This window comes from Microcaecilia unicolor, chromosome 3, assembly GCF_901765095.1.
Source record: "Microcaecilia unicolor chromosome 3, aMicUni1.1, whole genome shotgun sequence".
NCBI classification, from domain to species: domain Eukaryota; kingdom Metazoa; phylum Chordata; class Amphibia; order Gymnophiona; family Siphonopidae; genus Microcaecilia; species Microcaecilia unicolor.
The window spans coordinates 190970505-190989522 of NC_044033.1; the positions used below are offsets into that span (position 1 = coordinate 190970505).

At 43.0% G+C, this 19018-nt stretch overlaps 1 protein-coding gene across 3 annotated transcripts in view; it reads left to right on the forward strand.

The window, feature by feature from the left end:
* Positions 1-19018, forward strand: part of NCKAP5L (NCK associated protein 5 like) — a 99568-nt gene that overhangs the window by 30705 nt on the left and 49845 nt on the right. For 2 of the 3 annotated variants that reach the window (XM_030196842.1, XM_030196844.1), the window contains exons 2-4: positions 14391-14535; positions 14888-14995; positions 16242-16310. In XM_030196842.1, the coding sequence (XP_030052702.1) occupies positions 14891-14995; positions 16242-16310 (174 nt within the window). In that variant the 5' untranslated portion in view covers positions 14391-14535; positions 14888-14890. The other variant, XM_030196843.1, reaches the window with a different exon arrangement.

Consider the following 19018-nt stretch of genomic DNA (forward strand, 5'->3'; position numbering starts at 1 on the left):
ATGACACAAAGTTATTCAAAGTCATTAACTCGCGACAGGATTGTGAAAAAGTACAGAAGGACCTTACGAGACTGAGAGACTGGGCGGCTAAATGGCAGATGACGTTTAATGTGAGCAAGTGCAAGGTGATGCATGTGGGAAAAAAGAGCCTGAATTATAGCTACGTCATGCAAGGTTCCACGTTAGGAGTTACGGACCAAGAAAGGGATCTGGGTGTCGTCGATAATACACTGACACCTTCTGCTCAGTGTGCTGCTACGGCTAGGAAAGCGAATAGAATGTTGGGTATTATTAGGAAAGGTATGGAAAACAGGTGTGAGGATGTTATAATGCCATTGTATCGCTCCATGGTGTGACCGCACCTTGAGTATTGTGTTCAGTTCTGGTCGCCGCATCTCAAGAAAGATATAGTAGAATTGGAAAAGGTGCAGCGAAGGGCAACTAAAATGATAGCGGGGATGGGACGACTTCCCTATGAAGAAAGACTAAGGGGGCTAGGGCTTTTCAGCTTGGAGAAGAGACGGCTGAGGGGAGACATGATAGAGGTATATAAAATAATGAGTGGAGTGGAACAGGTGGATGTGAAGTGTTGTCTGTTCACGCTTTCCAAAAATACTAGGACTAGGGGGCATGCGATGAAACTACAGTGTAGTAAATTTAAAACAAATTGGAGAAAACTTTTCTTCACCCAACGCATAATTAAACTTTGGAATTCGTTGCCGGAGAACGTGGTGAAGGCGGTTAGCTTGGCAGAGTTTAAAAAGGGGTTAGACGGTTTCCTAAAGGACAAGTCCATAAGCCACTACTAAATGGACTTGGGAAAAATCCACAATTCCAGGAATAACATGTATAGAATGTTTGTACGTTTGGGAAGATTGGCCGCTGTCGTGGACAGGATGCTGGGCTCGATGGACCCTTGGTCTTTTCCCAGTGTGGCATTACTTATGTACTTATGTAATCTAGGCAACAAATCCCAGAACCTAGTTACCTATTAAGTGAAAAAATGTTTTTTTGCCCTTGCCTTGGAGGTTTTGCATTTTATTCTCAGAAATGCTCCCAGCTCCACATGCATGGACCAAATGGTGATGCATTCATTAGGAAATGGGGGACTGTTGGCAGGAGGGAAGGTGTTGCATAACCGGAATGGACCCCAGCTGCTGGTGTTAACAGTAAAAAAGGAAAGAGAGCAGTTTTTTAAAACTAGATTGTGAGGGAAAGCCAACACTCATTTAGTAGATAGTTCGATGTGACATAACTTCACAGAGTGCTCTTAAAAACAAGGAAATTGGATTATGTGTGATAGAGAGGATGTGGGAAAAGCTGAGGTAACTCAGAGGAAGGGGATTTAAATGAAGAGCAGATGAATCTCAATGGTTGCAGATTAATTGAATTAGCTGCTAATGGTGGGTTGTGAAAACATCTATGTAAATGGTAGTTAAAAAAAATGTTATTTAGAATGTGTGGCAGTTAATTAAGATAACAGATATAATAAGTGTATTAGAGGCCTGGTAGAAGGGATACAGCGATGCCAGGGTATATGAAATGAATCAAAATGGCAGAGCAGATCATGTTAGTGCTGGATTGGTTTTATATCTTCGGTTTGGCATAAAGTCAAATAAGAAACTGTACCCTGATCTCAAAGGGACAGAAAAAATATTTGCAAATTTAAGCACAGACCAAAAAAGCTTTTGGTGCAAGAAGAAAACTTCTTTATGGTATTTTTTTAATGTGCCTTTTTAAACTCTTGTTTATCAATAGTGCTTATTTTTCTTTCTGCTTTTCCGTTTTATGCTATTGCCTTCCTGTCTGGTTGTTCTCCTGCTGCCTTCTCTTCCTTCCCCTCTGGGCTGGTGCTGGATGACGGATTTCTGATAGCACATGGGACCCTGGGGAATATGAAGGGTTGAATTTCTGTTTCAGTATGTCTTCTTGCAAGTTAGCATAGTCAATTGGTGTAGTGGAAGGAGAAGATGGATAGAAAAGATGAGACCTGGGTACAGTTTGATGAGCAGAGAAAGAAAGCTCTATATTTATTCAGGGTAGGCAGTTCTTGGGGTACATTCTACTTAGGCTAATAGGGGGGGTAATTCTATAAGTGCAGAAGGAGCCTATTCTCTAACAGCATCTGGGTGATTAGATTCCATTATACAATGTTAGCATAACCCAACATCAGCAAGCCTTGAACGTATGTGACCACAGTTATACTAGCCATAGACAGGGCCGGTCTTAGGCAGAGGCGACCAAGGCGGCCGCATAGGGCCCCATGCCTAAGGGGGCCCCGCTCAGTGTGCCTCAACTCTGCCTCGTGCCTCTGCTCCGACCCGGACCGGGACCGCATCGAGTCACTCAACCTCTCTCCAGCCAAAGGCAGATAAAGCATTCCTGGCATACCTTGTACACTGTAGCACTGTGCTGGATCTTTTCTTAATATTTTTCCTTATTTTCTCCTTTGTTATGAGAATTGGAACTACTAATTCTAGTGGACTTGAACTGAATAATTTCTGGGGAGAGGAGGTTTCATGATGATAGCATTGTGCTTATTATTTCAATCAGTTTTTTTTGTACAAGTTTAGCTTCATTTGTCTTTATTTGAAATTTCATAAATAAAAAAATTTCTAAAAATGGAATAATCTTATCAATGGGGTGGAGCTAGGGTGGGTGGAGCTAGGGTAGGGGCGGGGCTAGGATGGGGCCCCACCAAATTGGTCTGCACAGGGCCCCGCACTTGCTAAGACCGGCTCTGGCCATAGAACTGGTGTAACTGCGGTGTGTAAATGGTGCAAGGGTGTGCATAAGTGGCAGAACCACCCCTTGCAATGGTGGCTTATCTTGAAAACCCAATGGGGCCTCCGTTTCACATCTGTTTCGTTGGGTTATGAAGACATCCAACTTTCATGCAGCCTCAGCAGTAAATGCATTGTGCACATTACTCTGGAAACAAATGTATAGTTAGTTGCACTAGACTTCTATTGTGGAGAACATCGACAAGAACTGCTGCCTTTTCAATAGCTGGGATACTGATGTGGAATGCATTGGCGGGACAATTGCGTTTATGTGCCGGTATAGTGCAATTTAAGCGGCTCTTAAAAACTCGTTTGTAGCTTTTATTCTGTGAAATGTCTAAGAGAAATGGTACTTTTTATTGTAATACTATTCTATTTTATTCGAGTTTTGTATACTGACTTTTGTTCCACATAGGATTCACAGCTGTTAACAAATGAAAATACCGGAGGAAATTACAGTGTATGTAGTACATAATTACAACAAAGTAACCAAATTATTATCTGGTAAAAAAAGGTTTTTAACCCCTTTCTAAAAGATAAATAGGTTGATAAACCTTTCAGTGACGGGTAATTCTTTCCAAATCTGCGCTTCATATTTGAGAAGAGCTAATATTTTGATGTTGTTTTTTTTTATCCTGTTTTAATGTCTGGTTGTTTGTGTTTTATGCTTTTTGTATTTTGTAAAACGCTTAGTTTTAAGTGGTGTAGAAGTTCGGAAAATAAATAAATACACTTTTTCAAAATGTAGAAATGCGCGCTAAATGGCCGTGGTGAAACCTTTTGACATGATATCATTGGTTAATGTGCTATGACAGCATCAGTAATTTAGCAGCTGTTATGTTTCGTGGCTTTATTGAATTAATTTAAGCAGCTGTGCTGTTTAGTGGGGTTTCTCTGACCAATAATTTTCTGACACAACCCTAGTTATAAGCACAATTTGTAGATTACAGCAGGGTGTCTGAGATCTTTTCCTCAAATTTATCAATATGTATGTGGGTAGAAGCAAATATCACTTCATATATGCTTAGCCAGGCTCTATGAGGTGTTGTAGTACATTGTATTATATGAGTTCTTGGCATTTCCCTGGGACGATTGAGTGTAACCAGATACTTCTGTCTCGCATTTCAGAGGTAGGTCCCACTCAGATCTCCTAACACCTCAGTACTTAAAAGTAAATCCTGGTTCCATGATGGACTCCACCTTTTAAGACGCTAAGTCCGAACTTATGAAAGCTGCTGGAGAAAACATAAAACTCCATCGTCCCTTGCCCTCTACAAATCCTCCTAATGATGACCCCACTAGCCAAGTCCTTATCTGACCAAGGCTTTAACCCTTTCATCTATGCGGACGATGTCACAATATACATTCCTTACAAATATGATCTGACAGAGATCACCAACGAAATTAAGCTCAGCTTGAACATCATGAACTCATGGGCAAATGCATTTCAACTAAAACTCAATACAGAAAAAACACACTGTCTCATCCTCTCATCCCAATACAACGCGAACAACCCCACAAATATAAACACCCCAGATTACACCCTCCCCATCTCAGACAGCCTGAAAATCCTCGACATTACAATCGACCACAACCTTACACTAGAGAGCCATGTGAAATCTACAACAAAGAAAATGTTCCACTCAATGTGGAAACTCAAACGCGTAAAACCATTCTTCCCGAGGGAAACATTTCACAACCTGATACAATCAATGGTTCTAAGCCATATAGACTATTGCAATGGAATTTATGCGGGATGCAAAGAACAACTCATAAAGGAACTTCAGACAGCTCAAAACACGGCAGCCAGGCTTATATTTGGAAAAACGCGATTCGAAAGCACCAAACCTCTCCGAGAAAAAGTGCACAGGCTCCCAATCAAAGAACATATTGCTTTCAAAATCTGCACCCTGGTTCATAAAATTATGTACGGCGAGGCCCCGGGATACATGACAGACCTCATCGACCTATCAATCAGAAATACAAACAGATCAACACGAACATATCTAAACCTCCACTACCCAAGCTGCAAAGGACTCAAATACAAATCAACTCATGCATCCAGCTTTTCCTACATAAGCACACAACTATGGAACGCATTACCAAAAGCCGTGAAAACAACGTATAACCACCTAAACTTCCGGAAATCACTAAAAACTTACCTGTTCAAAAAGGCATACCCTACCGACCCAACTTAAATGCCTGAACCCTGCAACACTTCGAAACCAAAGCACGTAATGGACATAACGTAACTCTTCCTCTCTACAATTCCCTAATATGTCTGTTCTACATGAACCTCATTCTACCACAATATCATTGTGTAACTGTTTATACCGGAATTGGCGAATGCCTTTACAGTACTATGTAAGCCACATTAAGCCTGCAAATAGGTGGGACAATGTGGGATACAAATGTAATAAATAAATGCTGAAATCAGAAGATCTAAACCAGTGGTTCCCAAACCTGGGCCTGGAGGCACCCCCAGCCAGTCAGATTTTCAGGATATTCACAATGAATATTCATGAGAGAGATTTGCATTGCAACAATGCAGTGCAGGCAAATCTCTTTCATGAGTATTCATTGCAGATATCTTGAAAATCTGATTTGTTAATAAAATAACTTCATTTAGATCAATGGTTTGCAAACAATTACCAATTCCGTTAACCAACCGAAAACATTGTTTTCTGTCCTCTTCGACCTTACCTCTCTTTGTCCTGTTCATTCTGAGATATCACCATAGATAATCTTGTTGAGTATTTTTCTCAGAAGATATCTTCATTGTGTTCTGATTTCTCACCCCTAATCAACCCCTGTTGTGGCCAACACTTTCCTTCACCTGCGGTCCCTCTCTCCCCCACTCCAATGACTTTACCAGCCCATTCATGGTCTGCCTTTAACATGACTTTGCTTACCTCTTGTTAAATTTATCACTACTGCAGAAGCTACATCCTGCGCCTTGGATCCAATACCTTCCTCTTGATTAGTAACGAAGCATGCCTTGATCCCACTGTCAATGATACTGATTTACAACAGCTTTTCTTCTGGCAAGCACCCAACTAGCACATGCTCATTCGACCAATTCAGAAAAAGAAACTGGAGATCCTTCACTACCTGCCAAATATTGTCCAATATCCAACTTGTGCTATCTTTCAAAACTGACTGAGAAAGTATTCTTTCCCAACTTCTGCAATTTGTCTAATCCCTCAACATTCTTTACCCACGCCAGTGTAGGTTTCGCCCCAAACATCTTACAGAAACCATTCCTACAGCTTTGCTTATGTTTATTGAGATTTGATAAAACCACCCTTACAATGAACAATCGCAAAAAAAAAAAAAAAAGAATAATAAAAGCAGGAAAGAACTCCATAAATACAGGATGGTATATCAGACAGTCAACAAACATACCAAGAGAAAGAGGGGAAACGAGAAACCTACTGGCAAAACTGCCTTAAAACATATCGGCCAATTGCGAATCGTCCACAGATCTCAAGCAGCTATCAGTTGAATGCCAAAGAGAAAAGATAGGTCTGAATCCTCCTTTATTAATTTTAAATCTGGTTTAAAAACCTAAGGCCCCCTTTTTTTAAAGCCGCACTAGCGGCTGCTGGTAAGGCCAACGCAGCCCATTCACATCTTTATAAAAGGGGGAAGGGTAAGTGATGGAGAGAATCTGTTCCCTAAAAATGGAGCCAGAAACTAGAAAGCACTTTATCTCGTAAATTGTAATTACACTCAAGAGGGACCTGGAAGAACACGTCTATGATCATTTATAGATCTTAACAATCGGAAAGGGGGAATAGGGAATTGTTTGGCTAGCTAGATAATCTGGTAAGCCAGTGTGCAGAGCTTTAAAAGCCAGGGTTACAATTTTAAACCGAATCCTCTACTCTAGGGAGCCAGTGAATCTTTCTAAGAAGAGGGGAGATATGATCTCTATATTTTGCTTTGCATAATCTAATCTGGCACTTAATATACCGCTACTTTCCTCGAATGGGTCCAAAGCAGTGTAAAACAATAATGCTTAAATATACAGTTGCATAATTACAGATACAATTTACACAGATCAGTATAAATTAGGTGAATTATGCAGCTTGTACTACTAAGTATTCATGAAAAACTTTTTTTTTACGATTCTTACGAAATAAGCCATAGCAACTTTCTAATCTTAGGTCTGTGGTGTTTTGAAGAGTTTGAAGTCATTTGAGTTCCAATTTCAAAATACCAGCATAGACTACATTGCAATATTAAATAATATCCACTCGGAGTTTGATTGGGGGGAAGTAGCATTAACCATTTCCCTTGACTTAACAGCTGCCTTCAGTCTTGTGGATCACATTATTCTTTTTTGCAACAATAAATTTTTATTGAAAAATTTTTTTTCTTGTTACCATTGCTCTCAAAAGTAACATCCAGGAATGAAAAAGCCATCAAATATATATAAGGAATAACTCACCTACATCTTTTGTCACGACTTGATACTTTGCCATCACAGGTACTATTTTAAAATAGTTCACCTCCTTTCTAGATCATTTTCTGTGGTTACCTATTCTGCTCCCTCAACCACATAGTCCATTCTGTATGATGTCCCACAAAGCTCAGTATTAGTCCCTTTATTGTTTAACATCTTCTTGAGCAACTTACAGTTCTTGTCCAAGATCATGACACTGAGTCCTTCTATTATGCCAATGATATCCTCCTCATCGATTATATTGATCTGCTAAATTTCGATCTCAGCAAAATGCAATCATGCCTAGACAAATTGGCTTCTAAATAATCACCTTATACTTAACCCTACCAAAACAAGTATCTGTTGGCAAGCTAAAGGAACATTTATTTCACCATCTTCTCCAACACTGTCTGGTACTCCTAGCACATTAGTTCCTGAATATACCTCGGTATAGTCATTGTTAGTGAGATATCTTCAACAGTAAAGAAATGTTTCTGAGCTTTGTCAGCTTCGCTGTGTTCATAGCTAGTTGGATATAGCCTTTCATAAGATTTTGCTTTATTCCCTCATTCATCTTGCTTCGATTACTGTAATATCTATTCTAGGCTTGCCCTCTATCTTCTCTGAACACTTTAGACAGTTCAGAACACAGCATTGAGGACTTTGTTTTGCCCAAAGGCATGACCATGTTACCCCCTCACCCCCATTTCTGAAGCAACAGCACTGGATACCCATCTAATTTCACATCCAGTACAATGTTTTGACCCTCGCACACAAAGCACTTTTATTTTATTTATTTTATTTTTGTTACATTTGTACCCCGCGCTTTCCCACTCATGGCAGGCTCAATGCGGCTTACATGGGGCAATGGAGGGTTAAGTGACTTGCCCAGAGTCACAAGGAGTTGCCTGTGCCTGAACTGGGAATCGAACTCAGTTCCTCAGGACCAAAGTCCACCACCCTAACCACTAGGCCACTCTTCCACTGTTGCTACTATTTGCAGATCACCAATGTGGCCGCGCAGGCTTCTGCTTCTGTATTGGAGATTCTACATTGAATGTTGCTATTCCACTAGGAACATTCCATGTAGAAGGCTGCGCAGGCAGGACGTGCAGGACGTCAGACTCACAGAAACAGAAGCCTGCGCAGCCTTCTACATGGAATGTTCCTAGTGGAATAGCAACATTCCATGTAGAATCTCCAATAGTAGCAACATTCCATGTAGATTCTCCAATAGTATCTATTTTATTGTTGTTACATTTGTACCCCGCGCTTTTCCACTCATGGCAGGCTCAATGCGGCTTACATGGGGCAATGGAGGGTTAAGTGACTTGCCCAGAGTCACAAGGAGCTGCCCGTGCCTGAAGTGGGAATCGATCTCAGTTCCCCAGGACCAGAGTCCACCACCCTAACCACTAGGCCACTGCTCCACTCATGTAGGGCCACCTTCTTATCTGGCCTCACTCATTATCTGAAGAGAAACAAAAAAGCAACACTGCTGTTATGGTGTTGGTTCTCTTTTCTACCGACCCCTGAGGCAGGCGTTTGCACGCCAAAACACGGCCCGTGTTGGGTCATTTTTACATTAAAGGATGTCATTTATCTCAATCCTGAAGGCCCAGTGTTGCTTTTTTGTTGTATGTTGTTTTACTCTCTCTCTTGTGACTGTGCTCACTCATTATCTGACATACTCCCTCAACAGCCCTCCGTTTATTACATGACAGTAGATTGTACATCTCCCTCCTGTGCGCACTGCTCATCTTGATGTCCCACGAGAGAGTTTGTTCTTTTGTGTCTCACATCTCTGGAATTCCATGCCCTTATGAATTGAACCATCTTTGAATTGGGCAGATATCAGAACTTTTTTTTTTAATTTAAGAAGTCTTTTGATGGCTGCAGTGCTGGTGGTTCTGTGTTTACCACAGGTTGACTCTCCTCTAATCTGGTGCTAAGGTAGTTTTTTATTTTAGCCATACCTGATATAAGCCTACTCGCCTTTCTTTTTCTTTCTATTTTAAATGGCATTCCTTTCTGAATTTATTGGACATAACTTAATTCATTTCTTGATTAGCTTTCGAAGGTTGCCCTTCTTCGTCAGATCGGAAATAAGCAAATGTGGTAGCAGGTAGTATATATGGGAGAAACATCAAAGCATTACTTTGACTGTCTGACAGAGTGGGAGGGTGGGGGTATGCATGGGGACATCAAAGCATTTCATTGATATTGTAACAGAATGGGTGTTGGTAGGTGAGAGGAGGGTAATAAACAGAGAAATACAGCTTTATGTTTTATAATGAGTTAGAAAACCCAGATCCTTATTAAGTCCTGTTTGTTGGGTGTCAAAATACTTGAAATAAGAATGATTGAATATTTTGACACCCAACAAACAGGACTTAATAAAGATCTGGGTTTTCTAACTCATTATAAAACATAAAGCTGTATTTCTCTGTTTATTACCCTCCTCTCACCTACCAACACCCATTCTGTTACAATATCAATGAAATGCTTTGATGTCCCCATGCATACCCCCACCCTCCCACTCTGTCAGACAGTCAAAGTAATGCTTTGATGTTTCTCTCATATATACTATCTGCTACCACATTTGCTTATTTCCGATCTGAGGAAGAAGGGCAACCTTCGAAAGCTAATCAAGAAATGTATTAAGCTATGTCCAATAAAAAAGGTATCATCTTATTTTCTTTTCCATGTTTTATTTTGTTTGATTTCTGTTGATAACCTTTAAGAGTGGACTAACACGGCTACCACACCTCTCTGTTTTAATATGTAAATCACTTTGCTATCTATGAAGGAAGGGTGGTATATAAAGAGCAATAACCCATAAATCACATTTATATATGCAAGTGATATGTAAATGCGAACATCCAGTTATAGAATTGCCTTTCACATATGAAATGGTCAAAAACAGCCCCTGGCATCTCAGCCAGGATACAATGAGCTGCCCGAAACAAGGGAGACAAGTTGAGACACAGCTTGCAAAAAGAAAGTAGATGAGGTGGCTTAGATAAGAGGGAGTGTCTGCCCCCACCTGTGGTTACAGTATCTGCTGGGATAGAGTAGGGTAAATTAGAAGACAGGAGTACTTGGAGAAGATGTTGAATAAAAGTATGATCCTGTGGATAGGTCACTCGGAGATTGGATTCTGGAAAAAAATGTAGCCCATGGGATTTTGTGCCATGGGTGAGGAGGTGAGCATCAGCATTCCGAGCGTACTGGAGAGAGACAAGACAAAAACATGAATGATGTCAGTGGAAGAAAAGTTTTTAACAGGGGCAGTTGCATAGAGGACAAAAGATGGATGTACAGATGTTAGAACTAACACACTTTAGGGCTCAGGATTAAGACTTACCGGGTTATAGACAGAAGTAAGAGAGATAGACCTTAAACTCATCCTTAAACATGAAGCTGGATGGACATGAGGGTCACAGAGGGGATCTGGAGAGCTGCATGTACAGTGGAGTAGAACATACTGAAGAAAGCAGTAGATGGGATAGAGCCTTGGATGCCTTGTTGAGAAAGTTGTATAGCTTAAAGCAGGGGCGTAGCCAGACCTCGGCGGGAGGGGGGGGGCCAGAGCCCAAGGTGGGGGGGCACTGTTTAGCCGCCTCCCCCCTGCTGCAACTGCAACCCCCCCCCCCGCCACTTTGGGCCACACCCCCACCCCCCCCCCCCCCCCCTGCCGCCGCCGCATCAGGTACCTTGTTTGCTGGCAGGGGTCCCCAATCCGCCAGCCGAAGAGTCTTCTTCAGCGCCGGTCAACTCCGGCGTCTTCGTTGTGGGATCATCTATTTCTGACACCTTACGTCCTGCACGGGGCTACATGCACGGTGCAGGACGTAAGGCACCTTCAAAAAGATGTCCTGAGGGTGGCTACTAAAATGGTCAGTGGTCTTCGTCATAAAGCTTAGCGGGATAGACTTAAAGAACTCACTATGTTTACTTTGAAAGAAAGGCAGGAGAGGGGAGATACGATAGAGACATTTAAACACTATTGTGTTATAAAATAACAGGAGGTGAGTCTCTTTCAATTGAAAGGAAGCTCTGGAATGAGGGGGCATAGGATGAAAGTTGAAAGGGTATAGAAGTAACCCAAGGAAATACTTCTTCACGGAAGGGGTGGTGAGTTTGTGGAACGGCCTCCTGGTGTAAGTGGTGGAGATGAAAATAGTATCTGAATTGAAGAGATCTTGGGACAAGTACATAGAATCTCTAAGGGAGTAATAGGGAGAGTAGATGGCATGGATGGGCAGACTGGAGAGGCCATATGGTCTTTATCTGCCTACATTTATTTGTTTATATGTTTTATTCCAGCCCAGTGTTTGAACTCTGTAATATTACTTGGTGCTGGAGACTCCCACTAGTCTTCCTCAAGGCACGAAAGATATTATAGGCACAGGTTAGGGCATGGCATTACCTTCTTGCTAGGCCCCTTGCACCTTTTTACATCCTGATGTCTTGTGCCAGCTGGAGGGATGAACAGTGAGCATATATTGGGACTGCTTGATCTCTGACCCCCACACTGAATGCCTTGACTGAATAACCCTGACAAAAGAGCACAAACATCTCTATGGACATCCCAGCTAAGGAGCGCTTTCTCTGACTTCCAAAGAAAGGGCTGCAAATTTACAGTCTCTGAGGCCTCTCATGGGGGCTCCCTAGACCAGCACCATCTGTCTAGCTGTAAATTCCTTCTGCTTTCTGGAGGGGGAGTCCAGGCAGCTCAGCACTATGATGTCCTGAATAGTATGAGGGTGTCAGTCAGCTCAAAACTGGTCCCCTTAATGCCAGGCAGGAGATAAGTAGTAGTAGTAGTAGTAGTGTAAAAGCTTTAGAGGTAGTGGTGTCTGAAAAACTAGATTGTTTTGTCTGTGCAGAAAAACTGAAGGGTGGGAGAGGCATATCTACATCTCTGAGAACAGGTTTATGCATGAATGAGGGAAACAGCCTTGGGCTTTTAGTGTCCATTGTTCCCATAATAAGCCATATGGGAACACTGGACACTAAAGGGTTAAAGGTGCAACTCCTAGAGCTTTATGTGTAGCGGGGGAGGGGGGGCACTGTTTAAACAGCAGACTCAGTGGTTCTTTTAAACACACTCTGCAACTTTAAAGATATACCCAAATATTCAGTGCGGAGTATCTGGGTATAGTGAGTTTCATGTGTTTCTGCTGTTTTATTTTTTTTTAAATCTCTTTGGTTTTTTGATTCTTTATTTTCCATTTCAGCTGGTTCTCTGTCTCTTCAGTGAATGCTTCATTTCATTTTCCTTGTCTTTTCCTGATATGTCCTCTTTTCCTCATTCTATCACTCTTACCATTTCCTCTTCAGCTTTTGTGGGGGTGGGGGGGGGGGGGGGGAGTGGGAAGGCAGCAGCAGCAGGGTAAATGAAGAAAGAGATGAACAACCATAGTAATATTAGGGAAGGAAAGAATATTAGGAGGGAAACCAGCAACAGGAAGGAAAGAGCAGGGAGAAAGTAAAGGGATGGAACTGAAAAGAGGAGAGTGAAAGGTGGAGGAAGCAACGTCTGAAGGAGAGAGGGAGGGGGAAGTTTAAGACAGGGAGAGATGAGAAAGCCAGGGGAAGGAGAGAGGGTGGCAGCATTGGAAAGGGAAGAAGGGACTTAGCTTCAGCTGGGAGAGAGGGAGGGATGGGAGGCAGGCAGCATCATAAACATGAGAATTAGGGGGCAGTCTCAGAGAGGCTGCAACATGGATTGAGCAAAATTCATTGGCAGATAGTGTTGAGCCTGTGGGAGACAGTAACATGTAGTGCCAAGACCTCTTAGTCCTCTTCTAGGCTCCCATGCCCCTCCCATCATCTTTTACCTCTGTCTAGCATCTCCAGACTACAGAATTGCACGGGGATAGGAATCTAACCCGTCCCCATCTGTCCCTGTAGGGAATCTAACCTGTCCCCGCCAGAATTTAACCTGTCCCCAAGCAGTCCCACAAGAATTTAATAGTACATATAAAAAAACATTCCTTTCTGCTCTCTGTCTCTCTCTGGGTTCAAGCCGCAGCACCGCAAGCAAGGAAGTTGGAACACTCTGGTGCACACATGTAAGACTTCTGTGATTCACTGGCACTGTGTGCTAAGAGATCGCCAAATGCACATGCCAGTAGGTCAGGTGACATCTGATGCTCGTGCCTATGTCAGAGCTGAGGTCTGTGCATCAGCCCAGGAGCAGAGAGGATTAATAGTAACATAGTAAATGACAGCAGATAAAAACCAGAATGGTCCATCCAGTCTGCCCAATAGACATAATCATTATCATGATTAGCTCAACAATTAATGTGATATTGTATACTTGATTATGGTCTTTCTGTGGCATTTCAGGGACATAGACCACAGAAGTCTGCCTGGCCCTATCCTTATGTTCCAACTGCTGGAGTTGCCCTCGAAGCCCACTCCAGCCTATTCATCTCATTTGCTGGACACAGACTGTAAAAGTCTGTCCAGCACTGTCCTCATGTTCCAGCCACTAAAGTGGCTGTCTAAGCCCTTTCCAGCCCATCTTAAACCAGATTGCCATATATGAGACATAGATCATACAGGTCTCCCGGTATCGGCCCTAGTTCATCACAGCCAGAATTGCCATCTAAATGTCACTTGACACATCCACACACATTCAGCCATTTAAGTTTAGTTTTTTTTATAACTTCCATTTTCTAATTAGAGATCCTCAGTGTTTATCCCATGCCTTTTTGAATTTCATCACTATTTGCATCTCTACCACCTCCTTAATGGAGACTTTCCGAATGTGTGCTGTTAAAGTAGGTGAGAGGCTAGCACAAGTGCAGCATACACTTCCATGGGAACCCCGCAGGAACTGCTTCCGTCCCCACGGGAACCCCACAGGAACTGCTTCCGTCAGTGGAAATAGTGTAGGCATATTTATCTCGTGCATATTCATTGTGGATATGCTGAAAAACCCGACTGGCTGTTTGCTCTGAAGACTGATCTGAGAATCCTTGTTCAAGTTCCTTTAGAGGACTGCATAAATGCTTATGTTTCTGCTGCCCCCCCCCCGCCCCCCCCCATAGATCTTAAGTCATAGTTTCTCATGGCTAGTCACTAGGAATTTGTACAGCTTTTCTTAGGTTTAGAGGTTTTATGCATTTTTCTTTATTTTTTTGCAGGTGGATGAGCTGAGTTGAGATTGATTGTGGCCAGAGCTTGAGAAACATCAGTAAGGTGAAGAGGAATGAGACTGTCTCATTGCCTGAGTGCAGATACAGCTGTTTTGGGACTCAAGTTGGAGAAACTCAGCCTGCAGACTGAGAGGTTTGTGTCTGTGTATATCTGTCCTCCCACATTACACACACAGACACTGTTACGTAAATCAAAGAGTTGAGCATTGCCAATGTGCCATTGATTTTAGCAAAAAAATCCTTGCTAAAATCCAGAAGAGGTTCTGGAGCAGGGAATCAGAAGTACAGAGAAATCTGGAGAGGGACCATTCTAATACAGGGGCAGCGTTGCCCATGGTCAGCAGCATATGATAAGAAAGCTCCAGCCTCCTTGCACCAATTACCCTCCAGGGACTGTACTGTTTTTCCTTTCCATCCACCATCTCTCACCTGAAAAGTCCCCCAAACAGTTCAATGAGCAGTTCCTAAGGAAAACTGTTTTGTAGGACATGTCCGAGGCCACAGAAGACTTGAGTGTGTGCTTGGCGCCAGGAGAAGGCTCCTCTGAGCCAGGAATGAGCCATGAATTGCTGGACAGGCTTCGAGCTCTGGAGGTAAGTCCTAGGCAGGAGCAAAAGGAGGATAAGTCTGTATAGATTGCCATAGATTGCCTAAGGTTAAGCACTGGCATGATGTGCGCTAAGTGCAAATTCTGTAACGGCAGTTGTGCATGCAACTGCCATTATAGAATAGTAAGTAAATCCGTGTTTGAGTGCCTAACTTTAGGTGCGAGCACTTATGCTAGCTCAGTGGCTGGCGTAAATATTCATCCCTAACTGGTAGACAGAACATAAGAATAGCCATACTGGGTCAGTCCAATGGTCCATCCAGCCAAGTATTCTGCTTCTAACAGTGGCAAATCCAGATCACAAGTACCTGGCAGAAACCCAGTTAACAGCAACATTCCATGCTACCAATCCCAGGGCAAGCAGTGGCTTCCCCATGTCTGTCTCAATAGCAGACTATGGACTTTTCCTCCAGGAACTTGTCCAAAACTTTTTTTTTTTTAAACCCAGATACACTAACCGCTGTTACCACATTCTCTGGCAATGAGTTCCAGAGCTTAACTATTCATTGAGTGAAAAAATATTTCCTCCTATTTGTTTTAAAAGTGTTTCCATGTAACTTCGTTGAGTGTCCCCTAGTTGTGCTTTTTGAAAGAGTGAAAAATCGCTTCACTTCTACTCATTCTACACCACTCAGGACTTTGTAGACCTCAATCATATCCCCCATCAGCCATATCTTTTCCAATTTGAGGTGCGTAAATGTTAGTATTCTATAACCTGTACACATAACTGCCTGACCTTCCCATGCTCCTCACAGGTCCACACATCACCTTGAAGTTGCACGCTCTGGAATTAGCACAATTTATAGAATACTGAGCTAAGGGCAGTTATGCAGGTAACTGCTAATTGGTGCCAATTATAGCCTATCACTGCTCATTATTAAATTGTTATACACACAGCTGACCTTATTCTATAACTTGCACATGCACATTTGCACACTAGTCACAGATTTGGGCATTCAACTTTCTAGAATTAGGGAAAAGACTCTTACAGGTCTGATCATGTTTGTGTGTGGCGCAGGGGTCCCACAACCGCGTCAGGTCGTGCTGAGAATGTTGTCTGGAGGGCAAAGCTGAGCTGATATGTGTTGCAGCAGATAAACTAAGCAGAGGATCACTGAAGAACTGAAATTGTGTCCTTTTTTTTTTTTCCCTTTTCCTGTTTCTGCATCATAATCTCATCAGATATCTGCTTCCTTCCCACTGTCATGGGTTTCCAATTTCTTTCTTTGTAGGCAGAAAACTCGGCACTTGCTCAGGCCAACGAGAACCAGAGAGAAACATATGAGCGCTGTTTGGATGAGGTAACCATTTACATTTCTATTTTTTTCTCTCCTCCTCTTGCCCCTTTTCACACTGACACTCTTCCCTTCCCCTTCTGTGGTAATGAGCTTTACATCCTCTTCCTTTTTCTGCAGACCCATCCCCCACCCCTTGTCTAGTTAGTCAGAGTGCTGCTGGTGCCAGGTATTTGATCCAAGACAGAGGTTAATCGGACTTCGGTGGGGGTGGTCTACACATGCTGTTTCTTCAATGCCTTGAAATATTTGCTGCTGCAGCTATAAGGTGTCAGGTTGAATGGACCTTTTGGTCTGGCTCAGCTTGGCAGTTCTTATGGTAACCACACCCCCAACTTTTTAAAATCTTAATTTTTTTAACACCTGATTCTGAGAGCAGGACAAAATGATAGAAAGTCTTTCTACAATGAAAGCATATGTAATCTCCACAGATTGAAAAACAATTGTATCAGTGCACTAAAGATAGATAAAGAGCATGTGGGAAGATGCACAATTTCTCATATTTAATCATTGGCTCTGCCTATCATGGAGGGACTCTGACCAGAGCTACTGCTACATATAAGAATATAGATACAGTAAGGCCAGCATTGAAAAGCTTTTAGCATTCAGTGCTGGCACTGATGGAAGAAACTTTTTTTTTTTTTAAACACCAGGGCCACTGAATGTATAATCCTGGCTCTAATAAACTATAGGTCCAGAATTTTGTGGCTGAAAAGGGGGCAGACAATGTGCCATTTACCAGTGGCGTACCAAGGTGGGGGCGGTCTGCCCCGGGTGCACGCTGCTGGGGGGTGCTGTGGTGCGCGCCTGTCGGCTGCGACTTCGAATCGCTATGCTAAATTCTCTCGTTCGCTGCAACTCCCTCCCTCTGCCCCGCAATAGTTTACTTCCTGTTCCAGGGCAGAGGGAGGGAGCTGCAGCGAACGAGAGAATTTAGCATAGCGATTCGAACTCGCAGCCGACAGGCGCGCGCCGCAGCACCCCCCAGCAGCGTGCACCCGGGGGGGGGGGTCGCTGCACCCGGGGGGGGGGGGGGGCGCATCGGCGATCCGCCCCGGGTGTCGTTGACGCTAGGAATGCCACTGCCATTTACACATAGAGGAGGTAAGACTATAACTGGGCACTGACATTTTAACGCCACAGAATACCTGCACACTCGTGGGTAAGTGTACACTGAATGTATGTAAGTGGCATAGCACATAAACGTAAAGAGGGCATCACATGGGCAAAGCAGGGGAGGAATATTCAAAGAAGAAAAAAGCAGGAAAAAAACCTTTACATAAACACCAACAAGCAGAGGAGTAGGGGTGGACCAAAAATCCTCCAAAGGCCAAATGTAGATAACCAAATCTTTATCAGCAAAGCACCTTGTATAGAAACACCTAACACGGGACTGAGTTTTGATGTTTTTTTTTCACTTCCTGCCCTTTGCCGGTCATATTGCGATTCAGGGTTGTTTACGCTTTGTACAGTGACCATTCTGCACCCAATTACAGTACTCGTTACTGCAGTGTACAGGACCTCTGAGGCAGGCGGTTCCCTGCCAAAACACTGTCCCATTTCGGATCTTTTTATACAAAGTACTTTGCTAGTAAAGACTTGGTTATCTACATTTGGCCTTGGGAGGTGTTTTGGTCCACCCCTACTTCTGTGCTTGTTGCAGCAGGGGAGGGACGAGGACGGTGCTGCCACTTACATAGTACTGTAAGTTATGCATGCAATGGCCACATTTAGATACCCGCAATTATACCAGCTCTGTAGTTAGTGTAACTTCGGGCACCTAAATTGTAGGCGCCCCAATTTTGGCTTATTCTAGTATTTTGCCTCAGCATTTGGGTGCTCAGGTGTCAATATAGAATAAGCTCTCATCGCACAGCATTGAGGTACCTAAGAAGAAGTGCCCATCTCCATAATCTGTACACATAAGCAGCAATACATTGTACATTTAGATGGACTGCACAAAACAGGGATGTGAAATGTCTCCTTTAAATGTTCACTTATCTCTATATATAAAAGGCACCACCAACGTTCTAAATGAAGCCTCCAGCCGGAAGTGTGAAGGGGGAGAGATATCCGTTTTCCCCATGAGTGTCTGCCCCGCCCTCGCTCTCTCTGTAACACAAACAGTGAAGGAAAACACAGCAAAGCAGGAAATCAAATCGCTCTCTCTGTAACAGTGAAGGACTCGGAGGGGGGAGGGGCGAGAGGGCAGAAGCCCTCACTATCTCTGTAACACAAACACAGCACAGCAGGAAACTTAACACTGAAGGACTCGACTCCGAGGGGGGAGGGGACAGAGAGCAGAGGGGAAGGGAGAGAGGGCAGGGACACACACACTCCCACATGCACACAGAAGAAAACCTTGCTAGCCCCCCGTTTCATTTGCATCAGAAACGGGGCTTTTTTACTAGTACTGGTATATTCGGCAGTACTGCCTAAATAGAAAGCACAGCTGAATATATGAATAATCTGAAACTGTCTACATTAGATACTTTAAAATTATACACTGCCTGCTCTGCTGAATATTGGCCTCCATTTGTACAGAGAGATCCTTCCTTCCTCTGTTTTTGCTTTTTTTTTTGTCCCATGCTATTCATAAGCCAGAGGGTTGCTAGCTATTAAAAACCTTGAGAAATCCATGCCCAGCATTGGAGCAGATACTACAATATAACAAAAACCCACCAATTTTCCTAGCAGCTTTTGCTGCAGGTTGC